Below are 20,244 nucleotides of genomic sequence, written 5' to 3'. Positions count from 1 at the left end.
AAAGGTTCAAGCATACAAATAGGTTCCCAGACATGTGCATGGCTCAAAGACTTCTTGCGCAATAGACTCCATTATGTTGTTCTCGAGGGTGAGCATTCATCAGTGACAATGGTATCACCATGAATGCCCCAGAGACAAGGGTATCATCTCGAGTGGGAACTGTGATAGGATCACTCTTACACACTATATACATAAATGATCTAACAGACAGGATGAGCAGCAATCTGACTGCTGATGATGCTGTGGTGTACAGGAAGGTATCATTGTTGTGTGACTGCAGGACAACACAAGATGGCTTGGGCACAATTTCTAGTTGGTGTGATGAGTGGCAGCTTGCTCTAAATGTAGAAAAATGTATGTTAATGCAGACAAGTAGGAGAAGCAATCCCATGTTGTTTGAATACAGCATTAATACTGCGCTTCCTCACGTGATGTCAATTAAATATCTAGGCATAACATTGCAGAGCAATATGAAATGGAATGAGCATGTAAGGATGGTAACAGGTTAGATGGATGGCATACTTTGGTTTATTGGGGGAATTTTAAGAAAGTGTAGCTCAACTACAAATGAGACAGGGTATAGAACCCAAGTGTGAACTATTCTCCAGTACAGCTCGTGTAGTGGACCCCACCAGTTCAGATTAAAGGCACTATAGGAAAAATTTAGAGAACTGATATTTGCAAAAACAATTTCTACTACTGCTAACATATACGTTTCATGTAAGGGCCATGAAGGTAAGAGAAATTAGGGCTCATACAGTGGCATACAGACCTTCATTTTTCCTTCGCTCAATTTGTGAGTGGAACATGGAAGGAAATTACTAGTACAGGTACATCAGATAAACAAATAGTTTCAAAGAAATAGATGAATTTGTGATTTTTTTGTTGTATATATACTTTATGTGGGAAAGCCCTTCACTTACTGGGGTCCAGGTCAAGAACTATGAGTGCTGTGTTGAAATCACAGTGAACCTCTATATATGTGTATATGTTTAAAATACACTTCTTGCAACACTTTTTAGTCTCTGGCAATAAAAAGAAAACTGTCATGAAATTTATGTATTGTTATTTTAAGCAAAATAAAAGTTATTGTGAAAAATGAAAAAAGATCAGCCTACATGCCTGTGAACTTTGATGAGAGATGTTTTGATGCTCAGGGAAGACCATATTTTTTTCTTGTTACCCTTTCCCCCTTTTTTTTACAAAATACGTTATTCAATTTCGGAGAACATGAAGACAAAAAAGTAACAAAAAGTGTCACATAATTAAAGCCAGAATCTCTACCTTCTGCAAATTATGTGTGTCCTGGTCACAGCAGAACAGGTGGTCACATAAATTTTATCAGATTTCAATTAATGAACCATAACTGGTATTTTTTACTTAAATAATACCCTCTTGAGGAAATTTAATCAGCTGACACCATATGTTGCAGACAATATACATCTACATGTACACACATGGTTACTGTAGTTAAATTGAGTCATTATGCACGAGGTCTAGAAACACAGCTTGCTTTATTCATACATCACATTCTGGAAACAATAGATGCAGGTTCTATCTTTCCAGATTGCCGAAAGGTGTTCGACATTATACTACACTGTCTGCTTCTTAAAAACATGTATCTTTGCAGATGTGTAATTATGTCGAAGAACATTTATCTTACAGAACCCAGTACATTCTACTGGATGGAAAGTGTTCTGCAGAAACAAAAAGTAAAATCAGGTGCTCCCCAAGGACACATAATAGGACCTCTAATGCCCTAACTATACATAAAAGACTTAGATAGGATCAGTAGCATTCATAGATGATTGTCTTGTCTACTTTAAAGTATCGCTGAAGATCTTAAAGAAATTAAGAACGACTTGGAGAAAATTTCCATTTGAGGACATGAATTACAACTTTCTGTATGTGTAGATAAATGCAAGGTAATTCCTAAAACAAAGGGAAAGAACCCTATACTACCCTTTTACAAGAACTGTGGTGAACCTCTTTAGTATATCACATCACAGATCTAGTGATGAGATAGTACAGTGGATAGCCCATCAAAAACTGAACACGTGGCAAGCATAAAAATACGAAGAAAATGAACTGAACTGTGGAAGAAAAAGCAAAACAGAAACAATGAACAGTCCAAGTTTAATAAGTGCAATATTGAGCGAACATCAGCAATGGCAGCGTCGTGGTTAAGTGGTCACGGTGTTGGACTGTGAAGTGGACAAGCCATGTTCAAAGCTCTCTCATGCCATTTAGTTTTATTTATTTATTTTTTACAATATAATTAACTGTCTGTCCGGTCACTGAAATGTTTGTTCTCTTTCTGTAGTCTTGGCAGTTCATCATACTATGAACTGGTTATGGGATATGAGTCATGTGGTCAGAATACGTTACCAATGCAAGTAAATGTGATGAATAGTGAGCGCAGGTGAGATACCACATAGGTGTCTCACAGAAATGACAACAAATAAAGGAATTCAGCAAAGGAATTCAAGAGTCAAAACTGCCTGTGATTGTGAAACAGTTGCATTCATTTGTTGCAGCTTATGTGACAAACTATTATGTTTTCATCATTTCCTTGGGAGTGATCATATTCAAATTCATATGAACACCTACACCGGACAAGGAGGCATATCTCACTCACTAACCAGGTGTATAAATTAGGTGCACCGGTAAGAGATTCTCTTAAGACACACTTACTGTCAACAATGTCATGTATGACACAACAGATGTTTTTATGATGAAGGATTCAGCTGACTTGTCACCTTGTCCTCAAATGTTTGCAGTTCTCATTTGAAAGCCACTTCCTTTTGGCTGCTAGTAGAGTAGCTGTGCAGAATCAATTGGCATTATAGGCCCCTTCCTTACACCTGCTGCAAACCGACATTACACTATGACACAAATACAAATTTGAATACAACAGCGGAGGGGAAAAAACACATACACCATGAGCTCCCTCAGAACACAGCTCACCTGCTTGGCAGCCCAACACCGTGAGCAGAACACTGCCATTTGGCAGTCCACCACGTGACAACTTAACCCCTGACACCATTATTGCCACTTCTCATTAGACCGTTCACTGTTTCTATTGTGCTATAGGAGTGAAAATAGATAATACTCTCCACCTTGCATAGTACAGCATCTTGCAGAAAATACGAGGTGTCCCTCCTAAGAGCTAGCGAGGCCATTTTCTCTAATGTTTCAGCAGAGATTTGCAGTGTATAGCTAGGGTCAACCCCAACAATTACTGCTTATCATGTCTTTCATGTGATGCCCAATGTCGATGGAAAGTGATGGTTTGTTTCTCATTTCAAACGAAATTATTTTTAAAGCATAATTTTATGTGCCCATTTGGGGTAGAGCAGTCCCAAATTAGACTCGTGTGATATTAATTTTAGCAATATGTATTAATAGGAATAAGCAGTGCTCCAGCAGCAACAGCACAGCCCTCAACCGTTCTGACTGCTACCGCCATGCAGCAGTACTGCTCTGTTGCCGCTGCAGTCCCAGTTATCCTTTATGTTCTACTGTCTCTGTTAATACATATACACAAAAAACATATTGCAGTACACTAATCTGTAACTGCTAAATCGAATGGGCACACAAAAATTTACTTACAAATAATTTTGTTTGTAATTGGAAACAAACCAATGCTTTGCACTGACACTGGACGTTGCATGAAAGACATGATGAGCAGAACTTGCTTGGCCTGACTCCAACTACACGTTGCAAAGATAAAATAGCAAATATCTGCCGAAACATCAGAGAAAACATGCCTGACAACTTGTAGTTGGGACACTCAGTACATACACGCAGATGAATAGTTGTTCCTGTTTTCGTAAACCAAGAAGATTAGCTTTTTTTGTGTCCTTTCGATCTACCATATTATATAGTGGAATCTGCTCAATTACAAATGATTAGCAAACCACAACATTGAGTTATAGTGAGACATACATTTTATGTCTGGTATGTGTAGTGGGTAGTAGGCTGTCAGACAATTTCAAACAAATTATGTCTATTGTCACAGCTGCAGCAACACACTTTTTTTAGAGCCACAAGTATTGCTCTTGCAGTTACCATGTATGTTGATTCAATCACAGATCAAGGACAGTCCTCTTCAAATAACAATCTGTTAGATGAACTGTGTCTTCATGGTCAAACCACAAGAGAAACAAAATTAAGTATGATGAACGCTGTTTCTTTCTCACCGAGGTGTTGGAGAAGATACAATCACTTTGGATATAATTACCTGTATTCTGGTATTCAAAACTGATGGGAAAAGCTTTTTAAATTGTTTTAACATGTGACAAAATGTTTGTGCCCAAAAAGAACATAACAATGATAAAGAATTATTTGAAAATGATATGCCTTTTCTATAGTCACTTTACTGTCACAGAATGGAGCTCTCTTCCATCACTTACTAATGATAGTTACACACCAGATATCAAGGAAGACTTTTTAAGATACACTTCTTTATGTTAAAGTAAAAGTGATAACTGTAGTGAATGAACATTTAACTGAAACCTCACACAATGTAGAAGAATAGATCCAAATGTGTCCTGATACGCAAGAGTTGTAAAGATGAGAACTGAAAGAGATGGTATGAATCAGCATATGTTCATTACTGACAAATCTGAATTCAATTGATTTGTTGAAGTGAGACTCGCAAACAGAACATGACAACTAGAATGTTACAACCGTGGGCTGCAAGTAAATTATTGCAGTATACAGAGGATATTGATTTCAAATTCCCTTCTTACTGTCTTGTGTGAAATGTTTCAACCAAAGATACTGAATCCAGCGCTGTCACAACACAAAATATGTCTTGTCTGATAACATAACATACCAAAATACTCAAAGCACAGCAACTTTTCCACAAGCAGATTGCACCAGTCATTAATAGATTTCATTCGGATTTTGTACTCAACACTGACCAAATGGTTTGTTAAACTGGAGTCAATATTCTACTGCCCTGAAATGAGAAATGTCCTGTGCACTATCCTTCCCACACCTCCCACAGTGATATTCCATCATCCACCGAACCTACACAACACATTCGTCTAACCCTACACAACCCCTGCTCCCAACCTCTTACCTCTTGGCTCATACCCCTGTAAATAGACCTACATGCAAGACCTTTCCTATCCATCCTCCCACCACCATGTACTCCAGTCCAGTTACAAACATCACCTATCCCATCAAAGACAGGGCTATCTGTGAAACCAGTCATGTGATCTACAAGCTGAGGTGCAACCATTGTGCTGCATTATATGTGGGCATCACAACCAACAAGCTGACTGCGTGCATGAATTGCCACTGACAAACTATGGCCAAGAAACAACTGGACCACCCTGTTGCTGAGCATGCTGCCAAACATGGCATCCCTCGTTTCAATGACTGCTTCACAGCCTGTGCTGTATGTATCCTTCCCACCAACACCAGTTTTTCTGAACTGCGCAGGTGGGAACTTTCCTGCAATATATCCTATGCTCCCATAACCATCTTGGCCTCAACCTTCGTCAGTCGCTGTCCTTTCCCATTCGGCCCCTTCTCTGTTCCCTTTCCAGCACTACCCATCCCTAATTCTTCCATCACACCCTGTCTTTTTACTTCTCTCCTTTTCCACTATCCCCTTCCCATCCCTCTGCTCCCTCCGTCTAACCTGCAGACTGCACATAGCTGCCCTACCCTCTCTCCATCTTGTTCCTCCGTGCTCCCCAACAGCATGTCACTGCCCGCCACACCTACCCAACTATCCCTCCCCCTCCTCGACCCAGCGGCCTCCTCAACCCCATTGAGTCACCACTTCCATCATGCATGGGTGCTGCTGCTTGCAGTGTGGCCTCAGTTGCCTGAGCCTACAGTTGTGTGAGTGAGTTGTGTTTGTGTTAGCGTGTACATGTCGTCTAAGTTTGACAAAGGCCTTACTGGCTGAAAGCTATTATTTGTGGCAGTCTTTTTGTTATGCCTATCTGTCACTCAAGGCAACAGCCTTGCTGCAGTGGATACACCAGTTCCCGTGAGATCACCGAAGTTAAGCGCTGTCGGGCGTGGTCGACACTTGGATGGGTGACCATTCAGCCCGCCATGCACTGTAGCCATTTTTCAGTGTGCACTAGGCCTCGTGATGCCAATTGAGGAGCTACTCGACTGAATAGTAGCGGCTTCGGTCAAGAATACCATCTTACGACCGGGAGAGCGATGTGCTGACCCCACGCCCCTCCTATCCGCATCCTCCACAAAGGATGACACGGCAGTCGGATGGTGCCGGTAGGCCACTCGCGGCCTGAAGACGGAGTGCTATCTGTCACTCAGAATCTTCGCTATATGGTGAGTAGCAACTTTCCTTTTCAAAATATTTTTACATTTCATCCTGGATTTTTCCATTGTTTGATTAGTCAACATTCTATGTATTTTGCCTCATAGAGAGGAGAGGAAAACAACCTTTTTTGTAACTGGTAGTATAGATAATATTATAGATTCCTATTGCATCATTGGGTCTTCGCAATAAAAATCCATAGTCTTTTACATAATCTAATGTGTTAAAGTGTCTTCGTGAACACAAGCCACTTTTTTTTCACTGCATATTGGGCACAAAACACGTATATCCAAGAATATGACTTTTACCCAGAGTGCTTGATGCAGAGAATTTCTCAGTTTTCCTGCTTTTATCATTAATGCCATGGGATGTGCATTAAGAGGACTTGCAATGATACGAAGAAAATAAGTCAGTCTTTGACAATCAGAAATAATGAGAGAGAAAGAGAGATCAACTGCAGCTGATCTTCCCACATTCCTAGAGTGGTTCCTGCTTAGTGCCACCACCTCCAACAGTCATCATGGAGTAAATGGTCTGAAGATCATCTCACACAGATCTTTTAAAATCAAATTAAATTATATTATGTGCTAAAGTCTGTTTTAAATTTAAACTTTTGATAGGTAGTGGAAATCAAATGCAACTCCTTCCACTCTGAAGGCAGTGATGCAAACCATTCGGCTATGGGGCTACTCACTCAAACACAAGGTTTCAACTTACTCATGCATGCACAATGTAACAGCAGAGATGGAAAGTTTAGTCAAAGATTCAAAAGAATCAAAAAAACTATTTTGCCAAATGCTGCTTCGTAGTTTGATACATTAGTAGGTTTTCAATAGCATCTTTTAAATTTAAAATGGCACTGACCTTAAGTGAAATAGTGTGGTACTTCTCATGCAACGATGTGTTTAATGCTTGGAGATTACGATTCTCAGCCTGGATTTCAATGTTTGCTTGCCTAATTGTTTCATCCATATTAGGTGCTTCATCTACAAAGACACAAAACACACAAATATTTTAACGCAATGATCAGTGACAGACATAACCTCAAAGACTACTGTTATAGAATTTATTTGCTGAAAATGGTGCAGTTACACTTTTTCTCCAAACAAAGAACAATTAAAGCTACTGCTTAGCAACAAAGATAACAGTGAGTAAATACCACAATAGATGTTAATCTTCTGTTTCATGATGAACCACATTTATACTTCAAATTAGTTACATTCTGCACCTCATATTGTGTTAAGCTCTAGTCAATTAACGCTGAACTAGAAAAATGAGGCCAAGTAACAATAGAAGGGTGTCACTAAAGTATCAGAGAATACACCTTTCTCAAGTTTTTAAATATTTAATGACTCTTCATGCAACAATCTAATTTTAGCATACATATAAACATTACATATAAGCCATTTGCAAGCACAAACAAGCAACGTTCAAAGAGGTGTCTATATAACACTGTATGTAGCACTCAAACCAAAATAACTGCACTTAAAAGAAAATTAAGACTGAAATCAAACTAGCTAATGGGTAAGAAAGTTACAATGCTGACTGATTATTCTGCCTTGCAGGCAAAACATATCTACCACTATTCAATGAAGATAGAATGTCTTCAGGCTTCTATAATTGTGAATAAATAAATAACTTCAATCATGTCACGTGTTTGGAGTAATGTACGTAAAACCTACAGGAATCATCAGGAATACTACAGCAGAATTCTGTATACTACAAGCAACATATTAATATTTTTTTCAATATTTAACAACTTACAATTTGTTTCATAGTTTATTGCACAATACATGTGCAGGAATAGAAGTATATGTGTGGTGTCACTGCCAGACACCACACTTGCTAGGTGGTAGCTTTAAATCGGCCGCGGTCCATTAGTACATGTCGGACCCGCGTGTCGCCACTGTCAGTGATCGCAGACCGAGCGCCACCACACGGCAGGTCTCGAGAGACTTACTAGCACTCGCCCCAGTTGTACGGACGACGTAGCTAGCGATGCACACTGACGAAGCCTCGCTCATTTGCAGAGCAGATAGTTGGAATAGCCTTCAGCTAAGTCAATGGCTACGACCTAGCAAGGCGCCATTAGTAACATTGCATGTATCTACAGAGTCTCACTTGTATCGTCAATAGTGATGTATAACAAGGATGGATTAAAGTTAAGTATTCCAGTAGCTACGTACTTTTCTTTATAGCATTCATTACGTATCCTGTTTCAGACCTATCTCTAGCCTGCGTGAGCTTAACGTGTGCCTTTCGGCTACTTTCGAGTGGCATGGCTGTCTTGCTACGCCACAACAATATGCATATTAATTTTCTTAATTCTAAAGCACTGATCTGGTGCCTGAAATAATCATTCTAGAAGTAGAAAGTCAATGTACATAGATCATAGATATGAATCAAGGAATAGCAGGCTTGGAATACTAACAAGTTGTTATTTTCCAGTTCCAGTACTACAGTTAAGCCTGTGGGTCATGTAATTTCTTCTACAAAATTGTTTGTTATATGGTACAAGCAATTCATTAATGTTGTGACACCTTGTATGCCATTCTTTAAACCAAGTTATCTGAACATTTCACAATGTTTCATTGAAGTTTTAACATGAAACAATTAATCTTGTCACTACTCTATAATGACTGGAGAGCAGCCATAAGCACAACTGGTACTACTGCTGAAGCGCACTGAGTGTCAGATGAATTGAAAAACTTCTAAATATGAGTGATGAATCAAAGTGTGAAATGCATTACAAAGAATGTGAAGAATTTGATTTTGGAGAAAACTGATGATGGTCCTTCTCAAAACTGAGATTGAGTGGTGAATGAGGTGGAGGAAGTGATGACAAACTGGTGGCTGAGAAAAGCTGCAGGGCACAAGAAGAATGTCATTACTAGAGACCTGAAAAGTCAAACCTCTATTTTTGGCAAAATTTGTGTTTTTGTATAAATTATTAAACATAAAAATTTAAAAGGTTGTCACACTATGTGCCTGAAGGCAAAGACCTAATGATTAGAAATAACTTTCTGGTGACAGGGAAGCTTTTTGACAGGAATGTTTGCTTTTGCAAAAATCTTCCAACACTTTTTTTCCTCAAAATGGTGTCGGCTTTTCTCTTTTTGGTTCTATTTTAAGTTTTCAACAAATTATTATTTCTGTTAAAAAAATCAGCTGCTTTTTCCCCACTGTAGAACTGATGGTTTCTCTGATGTAAAGTGTTTCCTGACATTTTTCTTTTCTCACACGATTTGATAATTACAAAATCTCCATAATATTAATTTTGACCCTTTGTGGTCATTTGCATCTATGCAATCCACGCTTGAAGTGCAACAGACAGAACCAACAAGGCATTTAGCACAAAAATGAATCTGTTCATACATTGGGAATCTGTTCATACTTTGGGAGGAGAACATGAGTGTAGTCAAAATACACTGAAATGTTTGTTTTCTGGTTGCTATAGTGCAGAATATGCACATTATAGACTGGTTGTCTGCTGTGATTGTAAACAAATTAGAACTATGAGCATCAGAAGGTACAGGAGCGGTACGAGGAAAAAAGGCCCACCTCCTCCTCACAGGGCACCAGCCTACACCGGTGTTCTCCAATTCTGCGAAGGCTGAACTGATGCATGGTTACAGGGAGTGCCAATCCCTTCTGGTGTTGTGAGGGAAATAATCAAACTCTATAATGGGCTAGGATTAATGCTTTCACTCATTTCATACTAAAAAAGAAAACTTAGCAACACATAACAAAATGCATTCAACAACAGCTACTACACAATTACTTGCTGAGGTCAGCAGTGTTGTACACAAGGAAGGTCAGACCTGATCTCTATCAGTATTTGATACAACTGCTGTTTCAAACACCCACCACTTAAAATTGCCACATTACAATGTCCACATTATACTTAAATTTTGACTTTGGCTAGCAGACAAACTTAAGCATTTCTTTGTCCTGAGATGCATGGTCCCATAGCTGAGCAATATGTTGCATTATGTGGTGTGTATTTAATATAGACCATTCAACTGCCTGTAGTTGGTATGGCATCAGAACATCAGGTGCACTGATTTGTCTGTCAATATTTTATTTTGCAAACACATTCTTACAGATATTACCTTTCCGAGTTGGGCTTCTCAAGATGATGGGCAATACCAGTAATCAAAAATTGCTTACTTTTTCAATATTTATATGCAGAAAACAAAGCTATTTCAAACTTTCACTGATCAAATAGTTTGCCAAGATACAATTTGTTATGAAATAGCATTTGTCAGATAATTTTGCGTTTTTGCGTTCTGAGGCACAATTCGCATTTCTATTCACATCTTTTTTGCAACATGCAAATTTTTCAGGTCCCTAGTTGTTACAGGCAAAAACATTTACTGTTCAGAGAAGTTGTGTTCACATTCAAGGTATCTTGACATTTTGTTGCGTGTCTGAAACCTGTTATTTAACAATGAACTTCTACAGAGTACTGCAGATTTAACAAAACTACATGCTCCTTACCATAAATAAACAACAATCATGAGACTGAACTGGAATTGGAAACATTTCTAGGAATATTTCTGAATATGGTAGCAAATTGAAAGCTATTTTTTTCATTTTTCTCAGCTGATTACATTTAATTTTATTTGGATGTGTTTCCACATCATCACAGATTCATGCAAATCATGAGAGCACTAAACAAGGTAATGAACACAACTGGTTAATTAGTTTGAAGTGACCACTGTTAAAACAAATTCATGAAATACAAAATCAATCAAAATCACAATCTCTCTCCCATTCACTTACCCAGACAGTTCAATCATGCAAATATTAAACTGCTGACTTTGTCTACATAGAAATTTGTTGTAAAAATCCGAATTGATCTCTCGAATAAAGAGCTAAAATAATAAATTCGGAAAGTGTAGCTTGTTGATCACTTACAAAATAAACAGCCCGTCAGCCATCCTGACCACATCAAAACTTACTTTCTGTAATAGTTTAGGAAGCAAGTTAGATATTGCACAAAATTTTAAAAGTTTCAATACATTCATCTTATCATCTACTAAAATAGAGGATAAATGGGCTGGTAAACTAATGTCTGCCCTCTTATTTAAATATAAAATACATTCAATTAAAATGTGGTGTTCTGAAATCTGTACACCGCAAATACTACACGTTGAAGGGTTGTCTTGTCGAAGCAGGAAGTGAGACTGTACCATAGCCCTAGCTGGCTGAGAAAAATTTCGTCTTTCCTCAGCTTACTGTCCATCACTCCCAGTTGTTATTCTTCCCACATGTGCATGACCCTCACCAGTGAGGATCTAGCAAGTAGGCAACTGTACAGTGAAGCATGGGATTTTGAGTATGTGTCTTCTTAGTAGCCACATCCTCTTAACTTCCCAGAATCCCCATGTGTTCTGGTATCCCAAAGAATGATGCCTCACTTCCCAGTCTCTCTACATGGAGAAGGATGTCCTTGGCACTTGCATTGAACAAATAAAGGGCACTCAGGTAATCAGGGCAGTTGAATATCTCAACACAAATACATCCCATCTGCTCCAGTGCCATGAAAAAATAATATCTCAACATAAACACATCACATGTGCTCCAGTACCATCCTGATTGCATGTAATTTCAAGTCAAATACAATAAAATTATCTGGGGAACAAATCTTGAAAAAACATATGGTAAAAAACACTAGGCAGCCAAGAGGGTCCTCCTGTTTAGACCCAATTGCAAATACATCTATATACAGGGCTATTATAAATGATTGAAGCGATTTCATAAATTCACTGTAGCTCCATTCATTGACATATGGTCACGACACACTACAGATACGTAGAAAAACTCAAAGTTTTGTTCGGCTGAAGCCGCACTTCAGGTTTCTGCCGCCAGAGCGCTCAAGAGCGCAGTGAGACAAAATGCCGACAGGAGCAGAGAAAGCGTATGTCGTGTTTGAAATGCACTCACATCAGTCAGTCATAACAGTGCAACGACACTTCAGGACGAAGTTCAACAAAGATCCACCAACTGCTAACTCCATTCGGCGATGGTATGCGCAGTTTAAAGCTTCTGGATGCCTCTGTAAGCGGAAATCAATGGGTCGGCCTGCAGTGAGCGAAGAAACGGTTGAACGCGTGCGGGCAAGTTTCACGCGTAGCCCGCGGAAGTCGACGAATAAAGCAAGCAGGGAGCTAAACGTACCACAGCCGACGGTTTGGAAAATCTTACGGAAAAGCCTAAAGCAGAAGCCTTACCGTTTACAATTGCTACAAGCCCTGACACCCAATGACAAAGTCAAACGCTTTGAATTTTCGGCACGGTTGCAACAGCTCATGGAAGAGCACTTCCATCATGATGTTCGGCATTTCTTAAACAGGAGATTGGAAAACCGATGGATCGGTCGTGGTGGAGATCATGATCAGCAATTCATGTCATGGCCTCCATGCTCTCCCGACTTAACTCCATGCGATTTCTTTCTGTGGGGTTATGTGAAAGATTCAGTGTTTAAACCTCCTCTACCAAGAAACGTGCCAGAACTGCGAGCTCGCATCAACGATGTTTTCGAACTCATTGATGGGGACATGCTGCGCCGAGTGTGGGAGGAACTTGATTATCGGCTTGATGTCTGCCGAATCACTAAAGAGGCACATATCGAACATTTGTGAATGCCTAAAAAAACTTTTTGAGTTTTTGTATGTGTGTGCAAAGCATTGTGAAAATATCTGAAATAATAAAGTTATTGTAGAGCTGTGAAATCGCTTCAATCATTTGTAATAACCCTGTAGTTATGGTGATCTCATAAAATTTCATAAAAAATAAAATTTAAAAAAATATGCAAGAGCACAGTCAATCCTGTACATCACTAAATTTAAAATTAATCCAGGCCTCTTCAATAGCAAATTGGCAGTTGGCTCTCACCCCAGGTTGGAGTTGGAATGTGTGTCATACAAAATGCCACTAGGTAGTGCTTAGCATGGGTACCAAATTGTTCCACTGCTCACAGACAATTAGGCAATATTGTTTTCACAATAGCGTGAACAATGATTTTTTTTACACCAGTGATTCAGCAACATTGAAGAGCTTTTACAACTGATACACTATGTGGAGCTGCAGCTGGCAGATCCCCAGCCTCACAAAGACTGGGTATCAACATCATGGTAAGTAGTGTCAATAGTAATGAGGCATATAGGTCACATGGATCCATAAATCATACACCTATAATCTAGCTACGGGATGCAATATTTTATAGACTTGGATCAGATGTAGCTTGTCTGCTTCCCATGAGGTCTGACTAAGGCAGTTCAGTCCTTGTCCTATCTCCTCCAGGTGTGACAGGCACAATAGCTCTGAATCAAATGTGAGGCACAGGAACCTAACCAATCTTTTGAGCTTTAAAATTATAAGTAAATCAAAAATTACACACACACACACACACACACACACACACACACACACACACACACAAAGAAAATCTAAAATAAGCACTACTGGCAAGACAACAGTTTGGTAACTACTGCAGACAGTTTCATCCTGCCTGATATGGGGAAGGAGACCACAACTGTCTCCCTTCAAGAATTGTAAAACTGTCCAATCTGATATATTTTATTTAAAGGCTTTAAAAGAATTTCTCTTGAATTCTTTGCAACTGCCACAGCATATTGTACTTAAAACCAGTTGTGACTGAATTCCCAGCAGTCCAAAAGTTTTAAGACTGGATTAATAAATAACAGAGAAATGATAACATGGTGATTTTTAATGATTCTCTCCCCCCCCCCCCCCACCCCCCACATTCATACAGCTATGTGAAACCACCAAGAAAGTCCTCCTTTCCTCCTTTGAGTCGACGTTCAGCTCTCACATCACATTGGTTTGAATGTCTGTTAGGTCGTCAAAGTGTTGACACTTCATGTGAGTTTCCGCACATCGCAATCTTGAGATGGTTTGTATAACAATAAGACCTGACATTCCTGGTGATTTTTCCATAAAGGGATTGTTGGTCTTTCGGTCATTCCACACCATATCACAGGTCGTGTCACCCATCATCTCAGATTTTATGAAATTTTGCACATTTGCTTATACTTATAATATAAGAACTTGTACAAAATCTTTTCGCTCTCAGGATAAAACTTTTTTATAATGGATTCTAAATGTAGTAATATTCTGATAACTGGGCACTGCAAGAATGTCAATGCAAAATGGTACTTATCTACATAAATTCCCATAACTCAGTGTTTATGAAGCTTTTGATTTGGAATTTTTTTTCATCAGTTAAGAGAAGCAGATACTTAACAGAAATGTAATTATTTAAGCAGTAAAGTTACAAAAAATGATACAAAAAATTTAATATGTTTCACTTTCCAATTTCCAGATAAAGCCAGACACATTGCAGCAACTGAAGTTTGTCATCTGGATTGCATTACCTCAGATAAAAGTAATAATAATAATAATAATAATAATAATAACAACAACAACAACAATAATAATAATAACAGACAGTATCTTACAAGGTGTGGTTGGAAAGTTTTAGGAACGAGCTTGTAACTGTACAATGGTGATACATGCTACTGTGATGCATCTTCTTCAAAATAGTCCCCTTCTGGCTGAACACACTGACTCCAACGGTGTTTCCACATTTGGAAACAATCCTGTCAATTTTTCTGCTGAAATGTGTTTTGGATGCTCTCCGTATTTGCCTGGATGTCTTCAATTGAGTCAAATCGCTTCCCTTTCAGTGTAAATTTCAGTTTAGGAAACAGGTAGAAGTCTGCAGGGGCCAAATCAGGGGAATACAGTGGTTGTGGAAGCACAGGAATTTTGAATTTGGCCAAAAATTCAATGATGGAGAAGGCACGATGAGCCGGACCATTGACATGGTGTAGCACCCAATTCCTGTCTTTCTACAATGCAGGCCTTTTCTTCTGTACCTTTTTGTGCAAACGCTCAAGGACACATTTTCCTGGTTAATAGTCTGTCCTCCAGGAGTAAATTCATGATGCACAATACCGGTGAATCGGAAAAAGAAGTCTCCAACATTGTCTTCACCTTCGACCGACTTTGCAGTGCTTTTTTCGGTCATGGTGAACTTCGAGTCCTCCACTGCGAAGACTACACTTTGGTTTCAGGATCATATCCAAATACCCATGATTCGCCACCTGTAATTACCCTATTTAACAAATATTGGTCATTTTTAGCCCGATTAATAAGTTTTTGGCACACTTCAAGCCGGTATTGTGTCTGGTCACTTGACAACACTTTTGGAATGAATTTTGCGGACACTCAACGCATGTTCAGATCTTCAGTTAAAATTGACTGAATTGCATAGAAACTTAAATTAAGATCATCAGAAACCTCCCTAATTGTAAGTCTACAATCAGACCACACTTTGTCGGACATTTTTTAAATCTGTTGAACCAGACAAAAACATTTGACTGGCTCATACAATTATCTCCAAAAGCTGTTTTTAATAGTTCGTAAGTCTCAGAAGCTGATTTCCCAGTTTTAAAACAAAATTTCACACAAACTCGTTGCTCCATTTTCACGCTGACAGAATCCGGCAACAAGCCCTAACCGATCCGCACTCAACCACCTGCCACAATGGACTGAATAAAGGAAAAGCAGTTTCCTGTCAGAGAGCATTTAAGGACGAGGCAATGACTCTCTCCCCACCCTCCGTGTCTCCGTGTACCTACCCACCAAACTAGTAAGCAGCAGCAGATCCATCCTTAAAACTTTCCAATCACACCTCGTATTTTCAACACATCACTGTCATATTTCCCTAGATGTCACAGGAGGGATGTATCTTTATTGGAAAAAAGTTAACAACTATTCTTGACTTACAGGCATATAGAAAAACCAACTTAAGCTTCTGTGGTCCAAACAACGATTTTTAAATATGTAAAACACTTTCTGACAGCTCATACAAGATTTATTTTTACCGAAACTCTGATGATGTTTAAAAAGAAAAAAAGAAGGAGCACCAGAGTTTTGATAGATATTGGATGTTCATTTAACATATATCACATAATTGTTCAGAAGATCATTCAAATCAGATTACATAATCTGACAATCTGTAGTAAGGCTGCCTCATGAAAGTAAAGAGCCAAAAGTTATAAATTTCGTTGAAACATTTTCAATACACTGGTTAACTTTATTTAGGGTGTCAAATTAGCATCTTTCAACAACAATTATTCTAGCTACACTAACATTAATTTAAAATGTACATGTTCAGCAGTGATGATCCTTGAAACTATCAATGAAACTTCTTAAGAACATCTCTGTTTTTAACCTACTGTGACAAATTATATTCTGTTAACTTCATATCTTTTTCATTAAAGTAATACATTCTGCCTAACGATGTTGATTTAGGTACACCAACAGCACATAAAATGCTTTCCAAAGGCACAAAACAGGAGTCTTCCTTCTCAAGCCATGAAAAAGACACTGCTAGTCCAGGTGGGTGGAGAAAAAGTAGTTCACCATCCCTACTTCATTACAGACTTTTCTGACAAAGTACCACCTGTCATCATATACTGCTGCTACAAAAGAATTTTGTTGAGGACAAGAGAATGTTCATTGTGGGGCATTTTTGTTGAGTGAAAAAAAAATCAAGAAAGGCTTTTTAGAAGTTTTTCTTCTAATCTGTACAGAATCACAAAAAAGTGGTTTGTAATGGTGAAAATTCCTGGTACTAGGTATTGTGTGGTTCATCAAAAATCTCTTCTCAAGGTTCTTGTGTAGAAAATCTACATTGACTTTCTGTAAGAAGTGAAAAAAAGCACTTGTCAGTACCAGCTTTCCAGAATTAATAAACACCAGATGCAGTTGTTATTTGTGCATCATCCACTAGTTGAAGACTAGCTCTTCTCAATATACAGGGTGTTACAAAAAGGTACGACCAAACTTTCAGGAAACATTCCTCACACACAAATAAAGAAAAGATGTTATGTGGACATGTGCCCGGAAACGCTTAATTTCCATTTTAGTTTCGTCAGTATGTTCTTCCACCTACGCTCAATGGAGCACGTTATCATGATTTCATACGGGATACTCTACCTGTGCTGCTAGAACATGTGCCTTTACAAGTACGACACAACATGTGGTTCATGCACGATGGAGCTCCTGCACATTTCAGTTGAAGTGTTCGTACGCTTCTCAACAACAGATTCGGTAACCGATGGATTGGTAGGGGCGGACCAATTCCATGGCCTCCATGCTCTCCTGACCTCAACCCTCTTGACTTTCATTTATGGGGGCATTTGAAAGCTCTTGTCTACACAACCCCGGTACCAAATGTAGACACTCTTCGTGCTCGTATTGTGGATGGCTGTGATACAATACGCCATTCTCCAGGGCTGCATCAGGGATTCCATGCGACGGAGGGTGGGTTCATGTATCCTCGCTAACGGAGGACATTTTGAACATTTCCTGTAACAAAGTGTTTGAAGTCACGCTGGTACGTTCTGTTGCTGTGTGTTTCCATTCCATGATTAATGTGATTTGAAGAGAAGTAATAAAATGAGCTCTAACATGTAAAGTAAGCGTTTCCGGGCACATGTCCACATAACATATTTTCTTTCTTTGTGTGTGAGGAATGTTTCCTGAAAGTTTGGCTGCACCTTTTTGTAACACCCTGTATGTTCTACAGTTTCTTCCAAACCAACATGCACAGATTTACTGTGGTTGGTAACCAAAAGGAATGCTCAGCATCAATAAAAAAATCATTTTTGTGCTCACACAAATTTTTAAAGCTTTTTCTATTCTTATATTGTGCAGCACATCAGTGAAATAATGCACTTGTGGGTAATTTCTTTCTGGACAGCATTTACAAATCCTACACCATGTTCCATATCATCACTTATAAAGCAGTAGTTCACTATTACCTACTTTCTTCATTTACCACATAAACACATGCGGGATGAAGTGTACAGCTGCTTCTTGTCCAGTGGTAACTCTCAATTTCATTCTGAATTACAAAACTGCAGTTTCAGCAAAGGCCATTAACAGAATTGCTTCTTTCGGGGTTAGATTTTCTTTCAGTTTTTTCAATGATTTAGACTGACACTTTGATATAATTGAGTGTGGTTTAACTGCCTGAAAATTTGTTACCAGCAGGTCTATGCATTCACCAACAGTTGCAGACTGCTTTACCAATTCTGCCCAATGATCTGGCTGAAATCAATTTCATCTTCAGCATCTTTGTACGCTACTTTCTGTTATAATAATTCTAACAGTTTGTCATCAGTGGGACAGTGATTAAGCATGCAGTCTTAGTTTTCAGATTTACATACAAGAAATTTTATAAGTTCTTTGTATGTTTCTTCACTGCGTTCCACATCAACAAGCACTTTTACATTTAGGTGGATACCATATACACACTGAATGAGTGCCTAGTTTTTTAGTACTGATTCATGAAATGCCACCTCCGGATCATCTGCATCACTTTCATTTGTATCATTAATGTCAGTTTTCTGTTCCAAAACTTACATGTTGCACACAGTTTTTGGTCTGGTTTTACAGAGATTCTTTTAACAGTTAATGTTTTAGGCGAAGACAAGTAGACCGCAAAGATTATCACACTGTTTGTCTATGTTTTTTGAAAGGATCACAACAAGTTCGTCGATGACTTTCAAAAACTTTTTAAGTAATAACGTCTGTGATGTCCACACATAATAGCATTCTCTTGATTTTGTGGAAAGCTTGTACTGAATCGCAGCAATATCAAATCTCGTTGGTCTTCACTCAGCTGTTCTATTTTTAGTAAGGTATAGGTTACCAAATGACATGGTGTTTTTAGAAGTTTTCCAACAGTGCATGAATTCACATTTTCAACGTAATTAACTGAACACTAATTCACTTAATAGGGTCGCAACATAAACAGATATGAGCAGTCTCTCAGAAAAACAAAGAGCAACTGAGGTCAAACAGACTACTTGTTGCAAGCCAGTTACTCTCAATTATGGATGTCAGCAATTGTTACATTGTCTTCATGCCTATAAATGTTTCAGACCAGCTACTGCTGTCTAACAAGGGAACCTCCCCATCGCACCCCCCTCAGATTTAGTTATAAGTTGGCACAGTGGATAGGCCTTGAAAAACTGAACACAGATCAGTCGAGAAAACAGGAAGAAGTTGTGTGGAACTATGAAAAAAATAAGCAAAATATACAAACTGAATAGTCCATGTGTAACATAGGCAACATAAAGGAAAGAGAACGAAGAAGCGCCGTGGTCTCAGGCTTAGCGTGCGAAGCTGCGGAATGAAAGGTCCTTGGTTCAAGCCTTCCCTGGAGCGAAAATTTTAATTTTTTATTTTCAGTTTATGTGACAAACTCTTATGTTTTCATCACTTTTTTGGGAGTGATTATCACATCCACAAGAAAACCTAAATCAGGCAAGGTAGAAGAATCCTTTTACCCATTCGCCAAGTGTACAAGTTAGGTGGGTCGACAACATATTCCTGTCATGTGACGCACATGCCGTCACCAGTGTCGTATAGAATATATCAGACGTGTTTTCCTGTGGAGGAATCGGTTGACCTATGGCCTTGCGATCAAATGTTTTCAGTTCCCACTGGAGAGGAACGTCCTTTCGTCTACTAATCGCATGGTTTTGCGGTGCGGTCGCAAAACACAGACACTAAACTTATTACAGTGAACAGAGACGTCAATGAACGATCGGACAGATCATAACTTTGCGAAAATAAAATTTTTACTCCAGGGAAGACTTGAACCAAGGACCCAACGTTCCACAGCTGCTTACGCTAACCACGGGACCACGGCGCTCGTGTACTCACACTATCCTTGATTTTGCCTATCTTGCGCATGGACTACTCAGTTTGTATATTTTGATTATTTTTTTCATAGTTCCACACAAGTTCTTCCTGTTTTCTCGATTGATCTGTGTTCAGTTTTTCAAGGCCTATCCACTGTGCCAACTTATAACTAAATCTGA

General features: G+C 38.8%; 1 protein-coding gene across 3 annotated transcripts in view; it reads right to left on the bottom strand.

The window, feature by feature from the left end:
- Positions 1–20,244, bottom strand: part of LOC124715465 (E3 ubiquitin-protein ligase Bre1) — a 274,712-nt gene that overhangs the window by 219,738 nt on the left and 34,730 nt on the right. For all 3 annotated transcript variants that reach the window (XM_047243098.1, XM_047243099.1, XM_047243100.1), the window contains exon 5: positions 7,178–7,299. In XM_047243098.1, the coding sequence (XP_047099054.1) occupies positions 7,178–7,299 (122 nt within the window). The remainder of the gene's footprint in view (positions 1–7,177; positions 7,300–20,244) is intronic.

Source organism: Schistocerca piceifrons, chromosome 1 (assembly GCF_021461385.2).
Source record: "Schistocerca piceifrons isolate TAMUIC-IGC-003096 chromosome 1, iqSchPice1.1, whole genome shotgun sequence".
Classification (NCBI taxonomy): Eukaryota; Metazoa; Arthropoda; class Insecta; order Orthoptera; family Acrididae; genus Schistocerca; species Schistocerca piceifrons.
Note: the sequence above shows the minus strand (reverse complement) of the source record. Positions and strands in the feature narration are given on the sequence as shown.